The sequence below is a fragment of the Trachemys scripta genome, chromosome 10 (genome assembly GCF_013100865.1).
Source record: "Trachemys scripta elegans isolate TJP31775 chromosome 10, CAS_Tse_1.0, whole genome shotgun sequence".
NCBI lineage: Eukaryota > Metazoa > Chordata > Testudines > Emydidae > Trachemys > Trachemys scripta.
In genome coordinates this window covers 42,254,869-42,273,579 of record NC_048307.1, presented here as the reverse complement: position 1 = coordinate 42,273,579, position 18,711 = coordinate 42,254,869, and the positions used below count along the sequence as shown (strand labels likewise).

General features: G+C 42.6%; 1 protein-coding gene across 10 annotated transcripts in view; it reads left to right on the top strand.

Moving 5' to 3' along the window:
- Positions 1-18,711, top strand: part of NEO1 (neogenin 1) — a 535,617-nt gene that overhangs the window by 257,278 nt on the left and 259,628 nt on the right. For all 10 annotated transcript variants that reach the window (XM_034783480.1, XM_034783479.1, XM_034783474.1 and 7 more), the window contains exon 3: positions 15,482-15,757. In XM_034783480.1, coding sequence (XP_034639371.1) covers positions 15,482-15,757 — 276 coding nt within the window. The remainder of the gene's footprint in view (positions 1-15,481; positions 15,758-18,711) is intronic.

Genomic DNA, 18,711 nt, shown 5'->3' with positions numbered 1-18,711 from the left:
GAAGCCCATAGCGCTCGGGCAGCTCGGCTCTTAAACAGAGCCGAAGAGTCAGGGGAGGAGCAGAGCCGCCGCGGGAGGGGAAGTGCCTGGCCGGCATTTTCCCGGACATGTTCGGCTTTTTGGAAATTCCCCCCGGACGGGGGTTTGAGTGCCGAAAAGCCGGACATGTCTGGGAAAAAGAGGACGTATGGTAACCCTACACAGACCATCTGTTGTAAATTTGTACAGTGTCCAGCACAATGAACCCAGATCTCTAGACACTAATACAAATAATGTTAGTTACAATTTGCATTGGTGAAACTTTCAAACCTTGGTTTTGAACAGCTGCACCGCTGCAAATAATAGCGTATATAATTTTTCTCTTTCTAAATTACAGCTACACTGATTGCTGACCACTGATGGCTGAAAATCCACAAAGTTGACAAGGCCTGAGGATCTGAAACAATAGCATTAAGCAAAATGACAAGTTTCACTGATGATATTAGCAGAAACAACTAGCTAATATGATTCTCCATTTTTGCTGGCTGTAGTAACAAATACTGGAGTGTGGTGCTGTGTGATAACTGATGTCAGTGGTTGCTGGAATGAGGAATAAGGAATTCAAGCTTGGCCTTCCCCATTGTCATCTGTGCCTCTGTGGAGAGACATGCATTCCACCTTACCCAAAGCCTCAGGTGGTCCAATGGGGGCTCTTGTTTTCAGGGCTTTAGGGGTTCTAGTCCTGCATTTTTAGGAGCATACTTCATGGAAAGATTTATGATCTTAATGGAGTGGATTTTTTTGGGTAGGATTTTATATCTTGTGCATTTTATCAGACACAGGATTACCCTTCCCTGCTCCTTGTGCACATTAGGACATTCACAGGAGTGTGGCTTTCTTTGGTTGCTTTGCATTCCTGTGAGTTCCATGTGTTTGAAGTGGCAGTGGAGGAGGGAGGGTGGTGGTTGAGCATTGATTGGAGAAGATGATGGGGGGATGTTTCTCTTAAAACTATGGTACCTATATAATATATCCCTAAGGTGTTACATTGTACACTTGTTGGGGGAGAGGTTTTCTACAAGCTTTTTCATTTATCTTTGAACTCATTTATTCTGTATTTCCCCATCATTTTGGCTTGCAGAACAGGAGAACTGGCAGCCTCTCTTGTGCCTGTTCTATAATTTTTGCAGCCACTGATTTGTCTCCCTATGGTTCACGGCTTAATTCTAAATTCTTTAGTGATTAAGCCATTGACTTTCCTTTCTTTTGTCCCAAGTGGGTGTCATGAAAGCATGTGATCAAGGATCTAAAATTTTATTTACACAAGACATATTGATAGGAAGCCTGAGATTCCCTTAATCGTTTTCAGTATTGGAAAGCTTCTTGGTCTGGCATACCTAATAAATCTATCATTGCATTAGGGAACAGATAGCCTTCTTTATCCTCTGATTGTCAGGATCCATTCTGATAGGGAAATGGAGACTACTGGGTTAAAAAGGAACTCAGCACATGTTAAGCAACCTCTTGATATTCTGTTGACATGTTCATTAGGCATTATTGTGTGGTCATCAGTGCCTTTGCAGAAATTGCTTTTGAGCAATGTGACTGGTGTAGTGGTCTGAAAGTATTGTGCGTAAATATTACCTAATTTCCCATTGTCTTCTCTCACACACTGATTTGGGTTTTGAGTGCTGCTAGGCCTAGTTAATCCACTGTAGATTTGGGACTCTGAGCAGAAAAGGAAATGTTAATAACCTGAAAATTTGAATTCTTTAGAGAGCTACCTCTGTCAAGAGACCTATCTGGTATGTTGTTCTATTCTCATAGTTTGATACAGAATTATTGTTGGAGATAATGATTTTTAAACTAATTATTCACTAGTTTTGCTAGGGAAGCTCTCATCTGGAGTGGCTTGATCGAGATCTATTGAGAGTTGGATGCCAGATCATTTTCATGATCAGAAGAGCTACTTGAGGGCAAAAGACAATAGCCTAATCCAATAATTTGGGAACAATTTATAGAACTACAGTTTTCAAGTAATGAACCTGTCAGGACAGAGATCCCCACTTTGAACTTTAGGGTACAAATGTAGGGGCCTGCGTGAAAAACTTCTAAGCTTAATTACCAGCTTAGCTCTGGTTCGGCTGCCACCATTTTCAATGGATTCCCTCCCTGGGAAACCTTGAAAAACCTTCACCAAATCCCTGGTGAAAACAAATCCAACCCCTTGGATTTAAAACAAGGGGAAATTAATCAGGTTCTTAAAAAGAAGGCTTTTAATTAAAGAAAAAGGTAAAAATCATCTCTGTAAAATCAGTATGGAAATTAACCTTACAGGGTAATCAAACTTAAAGAGCTCAGAGGACTCCCCTCTAGTCTCAGGTTCAAAGTACAGCAAACAAAGATAAACACTCTAGTAAAAGGTACATTTACAAGTTGAGAAAACAAAGGAAAACTAACACGCCTTGCCTGGCTATTTACTTACAAGTTTGAAATAGGAGAGACTTGCTTAGAAAGATGTGGAGAACCTGGATTGATGTCTGGTCCCTCTCAGTCCCCGAGAACGAACACCGTCCCAAAACAAAGAACACAAACAAAAGCCTTCCCCCCCCAAGATTTGAAAGTATCTTGTCCCCTTATTGGTCCTTTAGGTCAGATGCCAGCCAGGTTACCTGAGCTTCTTAACCCTTTACAGGGAAAAGGATTTTGGAGTCTCTGGCCAGGAGGGATTTATAGTACTGTACACAGGACAGCTATTACCCTTCCCTTTATAGTTATGACAGAACCAAATTCTTGTTTTTAGGAATCATATGGATACATTTAAAATAATTTAATCATAAACTATATAAATGGTCTTTCTAAATTCCCAACATTTCAGCAATATAAGGTTTCCAAAGCCTCCTTGGAGCAAGTATCATGTCTTCCTTTACTGCTTTACTTTATCAAGTACTCTGATGTTTAACAAAAGTGAATGAAAGTTCATAAAATGTCAAAATAACCTGTAACAAATGTTGGTGGGAAAAAGTACAAAAGGAAGACAGGCTGAGTTAGTCCAAACAAAAAGGTCGACTGATATTACTCAAGGACTATGCTGGATCAAGCCTGGTAAACAAAAGAAGTATGGGACTGTAAATCAGTGGACTAAAATTGGTGTGTCAGAAATTAGGCCTAACTGGCAATCAAAATAACGAGAAGATGGGCTATTCCAGCCATCACTCCCCTTTTGGGATTCTTAAAAAGAAAAAACTTTGGGGGACGAGAGCGCAAAAATTGCTGATGGAAAACATAAGTTGGCTGCCAACTAGGGTGACCAGATGTCCATGTTTTGACCGGAATATCCGGTCAAAAAGGGATCCTGGAAGTGCCGTGCAGTGGGGCTGGCAGGCTACCTGCTAGCTTACGCACCATGTGGCTCCCAGAAGCAGTGGCATGTCCCCCTTCTGGCTCCTACGCATCGGGGCAGCCAAGGGGCTCCACATGCTGCCCTCACCCCAAGCGCTGCCCCCGCAGCTCCCAATGGCCGGGAACCACAACCAATGGGAGCTGCGGAGGCGACACCTGTGGATGGGGCAGTGCGCTGAGCCGCCTGTCCGTGCCTCCGCGTAGGAGCCCAGGGGGGATGGGACGGGGGCATGCTGCTGCTTCTGGGAGTTGCTTGAGGTAAGCATCGCCCAGAGTCTGTACCCCCAACCCTCTGCCCCAGCCCTGATCCCCCTCCTGCCCTCCGAACCCCTCGATCTCACCCCGGAGCACCCTTCTGCACCCCTAACTCCTCATCCCTAGCCCCACCCCAGGGCCTGCACCCACAGCCAGAGCCAGATTAACTTTTTGTGGGCCCGGCGCCAAACATATTTGTGGGCCCCCATTGGGGAAATAGGGCATGTGATGCGGGGTGGTCCGCAGAGCGAGGAGCCGGTTGCGGGCAATGATGCGCAGCGCAACAGGAGTGGCCCCTCTCGGCCCAGCACAAGGGCACTGTTTACAAACCCACAGCTGCTAGACGCACACTGGCCCGCCCAGCCCTGCGCTGCCAGCAAGCCCCTTACACACTGTCCCCCTGCCCAGTGCCCTGCCCTTATGCCCAATATTTTATTACACAACTCTACAGTCAAAATACTTGAGTGTTGAAGGATGAAATTTTAGCATGGAAATGACCCTCTTTGAGAAATGCCTTCTCTTTTTCCGGGAAAAAAAGGTTTTATGTGACAGAGCTGAGAAACCTGAATAATGAATATGCACAGCAGTTTGCCAAGCTCATATAGCAAGTAGCTAAATAAGGATTTGTTTCACACACGGTATGTCTATTGCTAACGCAGCTGGATAGCAAAAAGTCAAGAAGGTTCCTGTAGACTTTATAAGATCCTTATGAGGTTGAGGGAAGGGCTCTGCAGGAACCCTGGCTCTGCTCCTGCAGCTCTAGTAAAGTACTCAGAATCCCTTACCTAATCCCTGTGAATTTTGAATGAAACTGTGAAGTGAGCAGGGAATGAGGCAAGAAGGTCTTGATATTGATACAGCATCCCTTTAAATGTCTGTATTTTCCAATGTATTTTTGCCTTCAGGTAGCAATTCTCCCTTTGTTTCCCTCTCTTTTAATTGAGGCAGCTTTTATTTGATGCTAAGGAAATATATGAAAACAGCTACTTTAATATGCCATTTTATTGAGTGTGACCATGATATGTGCACTTATCAGGGCTGTTGCTCCTATCATTTCAGACTATTTAGATTGACCTTGGTAAGGAATTATTTGGCCAATCCACAGTTGAAAAGATCAGATAAATACTTCACTTCTTGCTAAATTGTTAAATATTAAAGTAATATCTGACAGGGTCAGTTGTATTAATTTAAACAGACTATATGGGCCCAAAGAGTCAAAGATGTTAACATGACCCTGAAAGGGACCAGCATTAAATTATCTTAAACAAAGTTCATGGTTTGATATACAGAGACCATAGCCTGCTTAATGCCATGGCAAAACTCCATTACAAATCCATTTTAACGTTTTATTAATGATACAGAATAAGGAAAAACAGTTGAAGCATTTGAAATTTAAACTGTTAAGTAAGGCTTTCATTTTACAACATCCCTTCATCCCTTTTCCTTTAGCTGCAGATTGTCTTGGGAAGGAAAAACCTCCTTGTTCGACAGTTCCTCAGGTGGTAATAACTGGTAAAAAAGTGAAGGCATTACTCAAAAAGGGTTATTTCTACACTAAAACTTCATCCTTCAGCCCTCAGTTATTTTGACTGTAGAGCTGTGTAATAAAATATTGTGGAAAAATATTTTTTATCATTCCCATTTTACTCAGTGTCTTCAACCGTTTTTGCTCAAACTTCAAGAAAAACATCCCTTGTTAACCCAAAAAGGGAGAATTTCAGCCTGAAAGTTTAAAGCTTCAGAGAGTTATGAGCTTCTGAAGAGACTGGGTTAGAATGGAAATGGTTATGTAATCGTAACTATGGCTATCATAGCTGTTTCCATTTCTGTGCCACTCATCATCCTATTTGGCTTCTGAGAACCCCGTGACAAACTTACTTCTCTGCCAATCATTTTGTGACTAAGGTGGATTTAGTGTCAGATTATGATTATTCATATGGTTGAATAAAAGAGGAGATGAAGGGCACTGGCAGCAACATCATCAAAACCTAGCATAGTCAGCTGTTTTCCAGCTTCCTTTAAGCAAATGACCATGGTTAGTTTTCATACATAATTAGTAAAGAGGGAAGGTGGACAGAGTGATGGCAAGGTAGATGAAGATAACACGAGAAATAAAATATCTTAAGGTTCTAAATACCTTGAAATGTGAACATTTCACTTAGGATTTTGGTCGGGAATACAGAAATTCAGCACACTATGCTGAACATTATTGTAGTTGAGACTTTCACAATTTAGACCCTTGCATATCTTTTTGTTTTAGACTTTTCAACACTAATTTAAAAGGCTGGTTTAATATTTATGTTGAATTCTATTATACTGTGTTATAACAACTCTGCTGTAAGAATGTTTGCATACATTTTATTCTGGCTAGCAAATACTTCTACCTAGTGATAATTGGCTTCACTGGGACTACAGCTTTTATAGTCAAAATGCTTTGCTTGCTGCATATGTGAGGATGTAGCATGAGGGTGTCATTTGACTGATATTGTTGATCAATTGACTTCCGGCTTGTTACACTGCTCTACAGCCAAAATGCTTCTGAAATAAATGTAGTCAAACTTTATTAATTCTGGGTCACTGAGAATGAAAATGATGCTTAAAATTGTTGATTGGCTCTAGTTTTCAAGATATGCTATTGGGTCAGTATATACGACCCTTGACTTGGGAATGGCGGAGGATAAGTGAGTTATAAAGGGAAGGGATCTCAATTTAAACCAGAAATAACTAAAATACATATTTGACTGGATCTATGAATAAATCTAGGACTGGGTTTGGACAGTACTTGTTTTTTAGGCAAAACAATGAATGATGCAATCTGAAGCTGGTATTGCGTCATAAATGATATGAATTGCATCATGTTATTCCTAGAAGTCGTGGATGATGCAATCGTAACAAAGCTTACATCACTCTGCTGGACAAATTGCCCTATATCAGCTCTAGAAATCATACAGCGTCGTGCTCTCTTATTTGTCAGTGTTTGATTTTGCAAAGGGACACATTTCTGTTTAGCCAAAGTGAGCAGAGATGCCTCGTACTTGTGTGAACAGTGCAGATAACTTCTGCTATGTTTGTGGTGAAGTGACTTTTGCATCACAAAAGCGCAGTATAACCACTATGGTTAAGAAAGCCTATCGCCTTTATTTTGGCTGCAAAATTGGAGATCAGGACAAGAGGTGGGCCCCACACATATGCTGCAACACTTGTGCAACAAATCTTCACCAGTGGTTGAACAGGAAAAGGAAATCTATGCCTTTTGCAGTGCCAATGATTTGGAGAGAGCCAACAGATCATACCAGCAATTGTTACTTCTGCATGGTGCCTCCAGTTGGGAAAGGTATGTCAAAGAAGAAAAAGCAGACTGTGCATTATCCAAACATTCCATCAGCTATACGCCCAGTACCCCATGGAGAAGGACTGCCGGTTCCTGATGCACCAGAATCATTCTCAGTTGAGTCAGATGAGGAAGAGCAAGAGGATGAAACTTCTGGTTCTGAACTATCAATGTCACAGGACCCACATTTTCTCCCATCCTCCTCCTCTGAACCACACCTCATAACACAAGGTGAACTGAATGACCTTGTCAGGGATTTGGAACTACCCAAGAGTAAGGCAGAGCTGTTGGGCTCCAGACTACAGCAGTGGAATCTCCTGGCAGGTGATGTTAGGGTTTCCATGTTCCGTGACCGTCAAAAGGATCTTGTCCGATTCTTCTTCATGGAAGGTGATCTTGTAGCCTACAACAACATCGATGGTGTGATGGCAGCCCTCAACATCGTTCACGATCCAGATGAGTGGAGACTGTTCATTGATTCATCGAAGACGAGTCTTAAAGCTGTTTTACTGCATAATGGCAATGTTTTGCCATCAATTCCAGTTGGTCATGCAGTCCATATGAAGGAAACCTATGACAACATGAAACAACTGTTGAGGTGCATAAACTATGACCAACATCAGTGGCAGCTTTGTGGCGATTTGCTTGGTCTGCAGACTGGATACGCAAAGTACTGCTGTTTTCTCTGCGAATGGGATAGTCGTGCAAGGGATTCCCACTACATCAAGAAAGATTGGCCACTCCGACAGTCACTGGAGCCTGGGAGGAAAAGTGTTCAGCATCCACCATTTGTTGAATCAAGGAAGATTTTGTACCACCCTTACACATCAAGCTGGGTCTGATGAAGAACTTTGTCAAGGCCGTTGACAAAACACAAGCAGCTTTCAAGTACCTCCGTGGAAAATTTCCAAGGTTAAGTGAAGCTAAGATAAAGGAAGGTGTCTTTGTTGGTCCTCAGATTCGTGAACTTCTTTGAGATGATGCATTTGACCATGCACTGCGTGGCAAGGAAAAGACGGCATGGAAAGCCTTCCAGTTAGTGGCAATAAATTTTCTTGGAAACAACAAGGCAGACAAGTACAGGTTGTTGGTGGAAAACCTCCTCAAGGCATACAAAAGCTTTGGTTGCAACATGTCACTAAAGATACATTTTTTGCACTCATCTAGATTTTTTTCCACTGAACTGTGGAGCAGTGAGGGAGGAGCACGGCGAGTGATTTCACCAGGACATTGCAACAATGGAGAAACGCTATCAGGGCAAATGGAGCCCATCAATGCTTGCAGACTATTGCTGGACAGTGACAAGAGATGCTCCAGTTAATGAATACAAGAGACAAGCCAAGAGGTGCCGAATAGACACTGAATAGGACTAAACTATGTACATAATAGTTTTTTGCCTTTTGTTTCATAATAAATCTTATTTATATATCCCTTTTGCTGATTTTTAAAGTGTTACATAAACAGGACAGGTGAAATATTATCATGTAAAGCAACCATAAACACATGAAAAGACCCAGGTTTACAATTTATGATTAAAACTCTACTATCTACACTATATACATAGACATAGAATCATAGAATCATAGAATATCAGAGTTGGAAGGGACCTCAAGAGGTCATCTAGTCCAACCCCCTGCTCAAAGCAGGACCAATTCCCAGCTAAATCATCCCAGCCAGGGCTTTGTCAAGCCGGGCCTTAAAAACCTCCAAGGAAGGAGACTCCACCACCTCCCTAGGTAACGCATTCCAGTGTTTCACCACCCTCCTAGTGAAATAGTTTTTCCTGATATCCAACCTGGACCTCCCCCACTGCAACTTGAGACCATTGCTCCTTGTTCTGTCATCTGCCACCACTGAGAACAGCCGAGCTCCATCCTCTTTGGAACCCCCCTTCAGGTAGTTGAAGGCTGCTATCAAATCCCCCCTCATTCTTCTCTTCTGGAGACTAAACAATCCCAGTTCTCTCAGCCTCTCCTCATAAGTCATGTGCTCCAGACCCCTAATCATTTTTGTTGCCCTCCGCTGGACTCTTTCCAATTTTTCCACATCCTTCTTGTAGTGTGGGGCCCAAAACTGGACACAGTATTCCAGATGAGGCCTCACCAATGTCGAATAAAGGGGAATGATCACGTTCCTCGATCTGCTGGCAATGCCCCTACTTATACAGCCCAAAATGCCGTTAGCCTTCTTGGCAACAAGAGCACACTGTTGACTCATATCCAGCTTCTCGTCCACTGTGACCCCTAGGTCCTTTTCAGCAGAACTGCTACCTAGCCATTCGGTCCCTAGTCTGTAGCAGTGCATGGGATTCTTCCGTCCTAAGTGCAGGACTCTGCACTTGTCCTTGTTGAACCTCATCAGGTTTTTTTCTGCCCAATCCTCTAATTTGTCTAGGTCCCTCTGTATCCGATCCCTACCCTCTAGTGTATCTACCACGCCTCCTAGTTTAGTGTCATCTGCAAACTTGCTGAGAGTGCAGTCCACACCATCCTCCAGATCATTAATAAAGATATTAAACAAAACCGGCCCCAGGACCGACCCTTGGGGCACTCCACTTGAAACCGGCTGCCAACTAGACATGGAGCCATTGATCACTACCCATTGAGCCCGATGATCTAGCCAGCTTTCTATCCACCTTACAGTCCATTCATCCAGCCCATACTTCTTTAACTTGGTGGCAAGAATACTGTGGGAGACCGTATCAAAAGCTTTGCTAAAGTCAAGAAATAACACATCCACTGCTTTCCCCTCATCCACAGAGCCAGTTATCTCATCATAGAAGGCAATTAGGTTAGTCAGGCACGACTTCCCCTTCGTGAATCCATGCTGACTGTTCCTGATCACTTTCCTCTCCTCTAAATGTTTCATAATTGATTCCTTGAGGACCTGCTCCATGATTTTTCCAGGGACTGAGGTGAGGCTGACTGGCCTGTAGTTCCCCGGATCCTCCTTCTTCCCTTTTTTAAAGATGGGCACTACATTAGCCTTTTTCCAGTCATCTGGGACCTCCCCCGATCGCCATGAGTTTTCAAAAATAATGGCTAATGGCTCTGCAATCTCACCCGCCAACTCTTTTAGCACCCTCGGATGCAGCGCATCCGGCCCCATGGACTTGTGCACGTCCAGTTTTTCTAAATAGTCCTGAACCACTTCTTTCTCCACAGAGGGTTGGTCACCTTCTCCCCATGCTGTACTGCCCAGTGCAGCAATCTGGGAGCTGACCTTGTGCGTGAAGACAGAGGCAAAAAAGTCATTGAGTACATTAGCTTTTTCCACATCCTCTGTCACTAGGTTGCCTCCCTCATTCAGTAAGGGGCCCACACTTTCCTTGACTTTCTTCTTGTTGCTAACATACCTGAAGAAACCCTTCTTGTTACTCTTAACATGTCTTGCTAACTGCAACTCCAAGTGTGATTTGGCCTTCCTGATTTCACTCCTGCACGCCTGAGCAATATTTTTATACTCCTCCCTGGTCATTTGTCCAATCTTCCACTTCTTATAAGCCTCTTTTTTGCATTTAAGATCAGCAAGGATTTCACTGTTTAGCCAAGCTGGTCGCCTGCCATATTTACTATTCTTTCTACACATCGGGATGGTTTGTTCCTGCAACCTCAATAAGGATTCTTTAAAATACAGCCAGCTCTCCTGGACCCCTTTGCCCTTCATGTTATTCTCCCAGGGGATCCTGCCCATCTGTTCCCTGAGGGAGTCAAAGTCTGCTTTTCTGAAGTCCAGGGTCCGTATTCTGCTGCTCTCCTTTCTTCCTTGTGTCAGGATCCTGAACTCGACCATCTCATGGTCACTGCCTCCCAGGTTCCCATCCACTTTTGCTTCCCCTACTAGTTCTTCCCTGTTTGTGAGCAGCAGGTCAAGAAAAGCTTTGCCCCTAGTTGGTTCCTCCAGCACTTGCACCAGGAAATTGTCCCCTACACTTTCCAAAAATTTCCTGGATTGCCTGTGCACCGCTGTATTGCTCTCCCAGCAGATATCAGGGTGATTAAAGTCTCCCATGAGAACCAGGGCCTGCGATCTAGCAGTTTCTGCTAGTTGCCAGAAGAAAGCCTCGTCCACCTCATCCCCCTGGTCTGGTGGTCTATAGCAGACTCCAACCACAACATCACCCTTGTTGCTCCCACTTCTCAACTTTATCCAGAGACTCTCAGGTTTTTCTGCAGTATCATACCGGAGCTCTGAGCAGTCATACTCCTCTCTTACATACAACGCAACTCCCCCACCTTTTCTGCCCTGCCTGTCCTTCCTGAACAGTTTATATCCATCCATGACAGTACTCCAGTCATGTGAGTTGTCCCACCAAGTCTCTGTTATTCCAATCACATCATAGTTCCCTGACTGTGCCAGGACTTCCAGTTCTCCCTGCTTGTTTCCCAGGCTTCTTGCATTTGTGTATAGGCACTGAAGATAACTCATCCTCCCCTCTTGCGCTCTCCTGCTTGTGCTTCCTCCCAGGATCCCATTTCCCCACTTACCTCAGGGCTTTGGTCTCCTTCCCCCGGTGAACCTAATTTAAAGCCCTCCTCACTAGGTTAGCCAGCCTGCTGGCGAAGATGCTCTTCCCTCTCTTCGTTAGGTGGAGCCCGTCTCTGCCTAGCATTCCTTCTTCTTGGAACACCATCCCATGGTCGAAGAATCCAAAGCCTTCTCTCCGACACCACCTGCGTAGCCATTCGTTGACTTCCACGATTCGACGGTCTCTACCCCGGCCTTTTCCTTGCACAGGGAGGATGGACGAGAACACCACTTGCGCCTCAAACTCCTTTATCCTTCTTCCCAGAGCCACGTAGTCTGCAGTGATCCGCTCAAGGTCATTCTTGGCAGTATCATTGGTGCCCACGTGGAGAAGCAGGAAGGGGTAGCGATCCGAGGGCTTGATGAGTCTCGGCAGTCTCTCCGTCACATCGTGTATCCTAGCTCCTGGCAAGCAGCAGACCTCTCGGTTTTCCCGGTCAGGGCGGCAGATAGATGACTCAGTCCCCCTGAGGAGGGAGTCCCCGACCACCACCACCCTCCTCCTCCTCTTGGGAGTGGTGGTCGTGGAACCCCCATCCCTAGGACAGTGCATCTTTTGCCTTCCAATCGGTGGAGTCTCCTTCTGCTCCCTTCCCTCAGATGGGCCATCTAGTCCACTCTCCGCATTAGCACCTGTAGAGAGAACATGGAAACGATTCCTCACCTGTATCTCCATTGCTGGTGCATGGACACTCCTCTTTCTTCTTCTGGAGGTCACATGCTGCCAAACCTCCTCACAATCCTTCTGTCCCTGCTCCGCCTGCTCTGAATCTTCAGAACATTGTGGCCGTAGAAGCATCTCCTGACGTCTGTCCAGGAAATCTTCATTTTCCCTTATGCAACGCAGAGTCGATACTTGTTTCTCCAGCCCTCGAACCTTCTCCTCCAGTATGGAGACCAGCTTGCACTTTGTACAGACAAAGTCGCTTCTGTCCTGCGGAAGAAAGACAAACATGGCACAACCTGTGCAGGTTACAACAGTTGATCGCTCACCTTCCATGTCACCGTCCTCTTAGGAGCTTCCTCAACTGTTGCAGGAACTACTCGGAGAAACCTGCAGATGAAAGCCTCAGTGCGCTCTCCCCAGGCGAACTCCCGCTGTTAGCCTCTGCTGTTCGCCGCTCAGCTGGTTCGCTGCTGACTGCCCTTATATACCAGTCAAGCCCACTCAAGGCCCAGCTGGAACAAAGCAAAGCCCAGCTGGAACAAAGCATAAAATGTAAAAACTTAAATATCTTAGAAACAGTAGTTTTAATTGTCATATTTGAATTCAGCACATCAAAATACATAATAAATAGCACATTTTATCTCTGAAGCAGACGACTTTTAAAAAATTTTAGACCAGTGTTATAGAAGACTCTTTCGGTGACTTGTGAATTATGGTGCAAATCTGATCTAGGTGTGTAGTAAATTAAATTACTTTTCTGCCTTTAGATATGTACTAGTGTTCTCTTGATTTTATTTCCACTGAGATTTTTCAGATCATTCTGGAACTCATAGAAATGCAGGGCTCATAGTGTACTTCATCTACTTTGGGAAAACTCAATTGTCAATGCTTCTAGTATGTTCATTAAAATATTTTGCAGAAAATATTTTCATAGAAAACTTTTATTTTGCCAGGGGTGAATGCAAAGTTGAAAATACTTTGTAACTTATTTGAAAAAAAAGCCCAGATGCTTGAAAGTCAGGAAATTATCAATTAAAATTCGGATACCAACCTTAATTCTGCTCCTATACTGCCATTTAGTCTCTGCTTACTAGTGGGAAACTTACATGAGTTGCCACATGGAAGAAACAAATCTACCCGTTGCATATATGAATTACAGGAATGTGGTATTGAGTCATATGCTACAACCAGCATTCACTCTTCTAGGTTATACTGTGTACAGAATTTAGTCTTACCTTGTAAGGGTGGATGGGTTATCATGATGTCTAAACTGAATGAGTAGGATACATGGAGTACAATTTTATCACTAACCTCTATCTGGATTTCTGACCAATATTAGTAATATCAGCAAAGCCCTACCTGTTTTAGAAGATATGGTGTGAGCCCCAGCTCATGTGGTGTGATGAACAGAGGGTAGGATTATTTCTCTGTCACATTTGTAGAAAGTAAGATGATCTCATACTTGAAGCATGAGTTTCTGGTCAGTATCCAGTGGGAGGGCTGGGTTTCCAAACTGGTATGTAATTTCCTCAGGGTTTGTGTCCTGTACTGGAAAATTTAAATTTGGGTGGGGTTTGGAGGAGAGGCAAAGAATAAATTGGTGTTGGAACTTGAAGTAAACTTCCTGATTTATGAGAATTTAGGGTTTTTAAACTTCAACATTTTTAGTTTCTTAAAGGGAAATAATCTCATCCTTTTCCTAAATGAACTTTTGTCTAGGCATTTTGTTAGGCCTTTTAAACAAATTTTGAAGACTGCAGAGCAATCCATTTTTATTATAATGTTTCAGCTAGATTTGTTGGTTTATCTAGAAAGTGATATACCGTATATACTTGTTCATAAGCTGAATATTTTTGGTAAAGTGAAGCATCAAAGATCAGGGTCGACTTATAAACGGGTCTACACCAAAATTTGATGATTTTAAACTCTATGGAATTATTGAATTGAATATCTAATACATTGTCGTTTTGTTTACCTGGAGCATCTGCAGGCATGGAGCCTCTCAGCATCCTGTGGCCGTGGTTCGCCGTTCCCAGCCAATGGGAGCTGAGGGGCTCCGTGCCTGTGAACGCTCCAGATAAACAAAACGTCCAGGCCTGGTAGCGGCTTACCCTGAAGGGCCAGGAGCCAAAGTTTGCCAACCCCTGAAATATAGGGTTGGCTTATGAAAGGGTCATACAGTTTTTGCTATTTTTACCTATCCATCTTATAAACGAACGGGCTAACGAACGAGTATATATGGTAGTTTAAAGCCAGTAGTGTGCAAAATACAGCTGTTATGTCATAGTGCTGCATCCAGGAATAACTTTTTTGTAAGGCAAGGAAATTAAATGCACAAAAATACATAAATGCAAAGTTAAGGCTGAAAATGTAAACACTTGCATATGAAGAAATTCAAAAGCTACTTTAGTCATGTTGCTCATGTGCACCAGTACAGCGTATTTTAAGTTTAGTGTTTTCAAACACTGTTATTATAAGAGAATTATGCACTACATTCCTACTGTGTTTCAATTACATTGAATGCCTAAATGACTGTGAAGTTAATGTATATCTTTGTCGTTTGTGTAATGAACACTGATAATGTTGCCATTGGGGGGTGCACACTTCTAAATTTCCTGACTTTTGAATTTAAATTCTTAACTTAAACCTCTCATCAACCTATAATTGTATTTACAGAATACAATTATATTCTCACAGAATTTAGGATCTGGGAAGGGAAGACCATTCCAGGAGCCTCCTCTCCTTCCCCAGGGCATGCATTATGTCTTGTGATAATTTCAGGCCTTATTCTCAGCCCTGGGGTGCACTGAGAGGAAGTGGGGCCACGTGCAGTCCCTCTCTGAGTTCCTGATAAGATTCTGCACCACAGCTTACTTGGACCAGTGGCTAGATGTCATCATTTGGCCCAAAGCATATGTAGCTTGATGTCCAAGAGGGGACTGGTCTAGGCTTCACCATTTTTTCTGGGGTACTGTTTGCTTCCTAGGGACACAAAGAGGGAGCACACAGGGGGATGTGGGTGAGTTTTCTTTGCATGTCTCCTCCTTCTCCCATAAAGGCTTTCACAATTTGGCCCTCAGTGTTTCTTTCCCCTGATAAAACATATTTAATATGATGCCCCATGTAGAATCTGTGTTGTATTCACTTGTTGTTCAAATAAGCAATTTTTTTTTCTTATTCTCATCCATATCTGCTGATTCTAAAAAGATGGAGTGCAACTTTTGTCATGCTTAAAAGTCAGATTGCTGGTCTGACCTTCAGAATTGTGGTAGTTTGGCATAATTTTGATTTTTCCATTCTCTTTTCACCTTCCTCTCCAGGACTTCCAAGGTTCACTAGCCAGCCAGAATCAACATCTGTCTATAGAGGAAACAGCGTAATTCTGAACTGCGAGGTTAATGCTGATCTGGTACCATTTGTGAGGTGGGAGCAGGATCGTCAACCACTCTTTTTGGATGACCGTGTATTCACATTACCAAGTGGAGCTCTAATCATTAGCAATGTTACAGATGGGGATGGCGGACTCTATCGCTGTGTCATTGAAAGTGGTGGGTCGCCCAAATACAGTGAAGAAGCAGAGCTTAAAGTTCTTCCAGGTACTAATCTATTTTTTAAAATATTTTTCCCCATTAGTCTATCCATTGTGTGTTATTTCCTTTAATGATAAGATGAAAGGAAAACATAATAGGAGCACTTACCAGATAGTAGAAGGAAAGGAGATGTGGCAAGCAGCAGTCTGCTGCCAAATGGCAGCTGGGCCTTTAAATGTGACAGAGGTAATGACAGCCCTAAAGCAATCAAGAAAACTGTGCTGGGAAAAAGAAGAACAGGAGTACTTGTGGCACCTTAGAGACTAAAAAGGTGCCACAAGTACTCCTGTTGTTCTTTTTGCGGATACAGACTAACACGGCTGCTACTCTGAAACCTGTGCTGGGAAAGAGTTCCTATAAAAAGTTCCCTACGTTGGAGAGTTTTGTTTGTGAGGAGGCAATTGTAAAGAAAGGGGCTGGTCACTCTTTTGATGCAAGATGTATAGATAGGCATCTTCAGGTTTTCCAGAATGGAGCCTGGTGTTTGAGATAGCTATGCCCAAGATTTTCAAAAGTGACTGGTATTTGTGATTGCCTCAGTTTTGGGGTACCCAACTGGAAGCATTTTTAGAGAGACCTAATTTTTAGAAAATACTGAGCATGCAGCTGCTGAAAATAAGGCCCGTTTTAAGATGTCTCCAATTGAGCACCCAAAAGTGGAGGCACCCAATCTCACTAGTTACTTCTGAAAAATCTTGACCGTGTTTATCTTTTTCACAGATTAACTTTCTATAATTAAACTAAGGAGTAACTATGACATCAACTACTTGCAGTTTCGTATATTTAGTGTAATACAGGACAACTGAACAGCAGTATGACTAGATGTTCTAACAGGAACACAGCTATAAAAACGGATCAGAAATAAGACATTGATTTGGGTGCCAGGTCCAATCCGTAACTCTTCTGACCAGTCTGAGAGCTTGTTTTACATGGACTTTCCCATTGATTGTGCAGAAGCTTTGACTCTTTCCTTCTAACTTTTTTTGATGGTTTAGAGTTCTGATTCTACTTCCACTGTTTGAATACCTGCCCCAATTAGATCACTTTCAGGCTAGTAAAACTGCCATGGAAAACATATAAACCCCATGAATTACAGCTGCTTTTGAGGCCAGAGTGTCAAAACCATACCCTGGTTTTTAACAGGTGTCAAAAGCAGCTGTAATTCACGGGGTTTCTGTTTTCGTTGGCAGTTTAATCTGAAAGTACTTAGAAAATCAGGTTTCTAAGCAAGTTTAGTTTTAGTAGTCTTATAAAAATCTTCAGGTTGCCTTGTTGCAGTGACTGGTAGACTTTTTTTCTGTCCTGGGGACAGAGTTTGTGTCCTTTTTTATAATCTTCAAACCATGACTGAATTCTTGTTTTAAACTTGCTTTTAAAATATTTCTGAGTATTTGCAGGGCCTTCCAGATGAGCTCTAGAGATTTCCAGGTCTGTGGTGATTATAAGGATTTTTTGGAATTTCTATCATAGCCCTCCTGGTTTAGATTATATTATTGCACAAGATACCCACATTAGGGACTGCACTTAATGACTTCTCTTTCCTTGTTTTGGGAAATGTGAAAATGTTGAAAATGAAGTAGCATGTCTATAGAGAAGGAATTTCAATCTTCTCCTGAATTTAGTGTCTGTCTTTTTGAATGGAAATCAAATTGTCCCATAGAATGTTCTCTATTCCTATATCTTGGCTGGACAGGTAATTGATTGTTTGAGATTCACTTGAAAGAAAGACCTATCTCTAATGTTCTTTAGTCCATTCTGCCCCACATTGTAAATCAATGCCTATCACCTGGTCTACACTAGAAAAATTTAACTGGTTAAAGCTCCGAGAATATTTGTAAAACACTAGAATGTATTGCATTTACTGAATCAGGAATTGTGGGATAAATATTCAGAGAACATTGTCATTTATATTTTTCAGTGCTAATATGGGCCAAAACTAAACTGTATCCACAGGTAAAACCATAGCCCACAAGTTAAACAGTTTATGAAAACTGAATAATCATGTTAACCTAAATGTTTTTCACAGTTTGGCTTAAAGCATCCACACTACCCTTTAGAAATGCCCCCTCCCAAAAGTTAATTAAATTAACATTTTAGAAGCTTGCACCAATATGACAGGCTCACAGGCTGTGTCTACACTTGCAAATTTGATGTCTTTTCAACACCAAGTCTTCACTGCTGCTCAGAGCAAGGTTTTGTGACAGTGCTGAAAATTCATGAGTCCTGTTTACAATAGCACTTAGACCCATGCTAGCGCTGAGACAGTGGTTTTGATGCAGAAGAGTGAGCACTGAATTTGTTAGTACAGACAGTCCATTTGTCCCAAAATATTAGTATTGTTACTATTAATAGTACTTTAGAAAATATTTATTTTATCGTAGCACCCAAAGACCCCAATCAGTGTTGCTGGGATTGGCACAATGACAGTTAGACTTAGTCAATGGAGTTTAAGAACAACCTTTATTGAGGTTCCTTCCTGAATAGGGATGTGTTTAAGCATGTGCTTAGATGCTTTTCTGAGACTGGGCCTCAAATTCAAGTGAATTTTTTTAGGTTTAAACATTCTTTACTTTGGCTGCATTAGTATCCATTTTAGTATTACTGAAAATTTGATTTGTTGTTTTTCCTTCTTAAATCAGGGCTGCCCAGAGGATTCAAGGCGCCTGGGGCAAAGCAATTTCGGGGGCCCCTTCCATAAAAAAAAGTTGCAATACTATAGTAACATGTATTTGGAAATGTAAAAAATAACTAGTGAAATACATTCAAAAATTAATTTGTAATAATTTGAAAATACACTAAATACATTATTTAAAAACATTAAATAGGGTTACCATACGTCCTCTTTTTCCCGGACATGTCCGGCTTTTCGGCAGTCAAACCCCTGTCCGGGGGGAATTGCCAAAAAGCCGAACATGTCCGGGAAAATGGCGGCTCTGCTCCTCCCCGACTCTTCGGCTCTG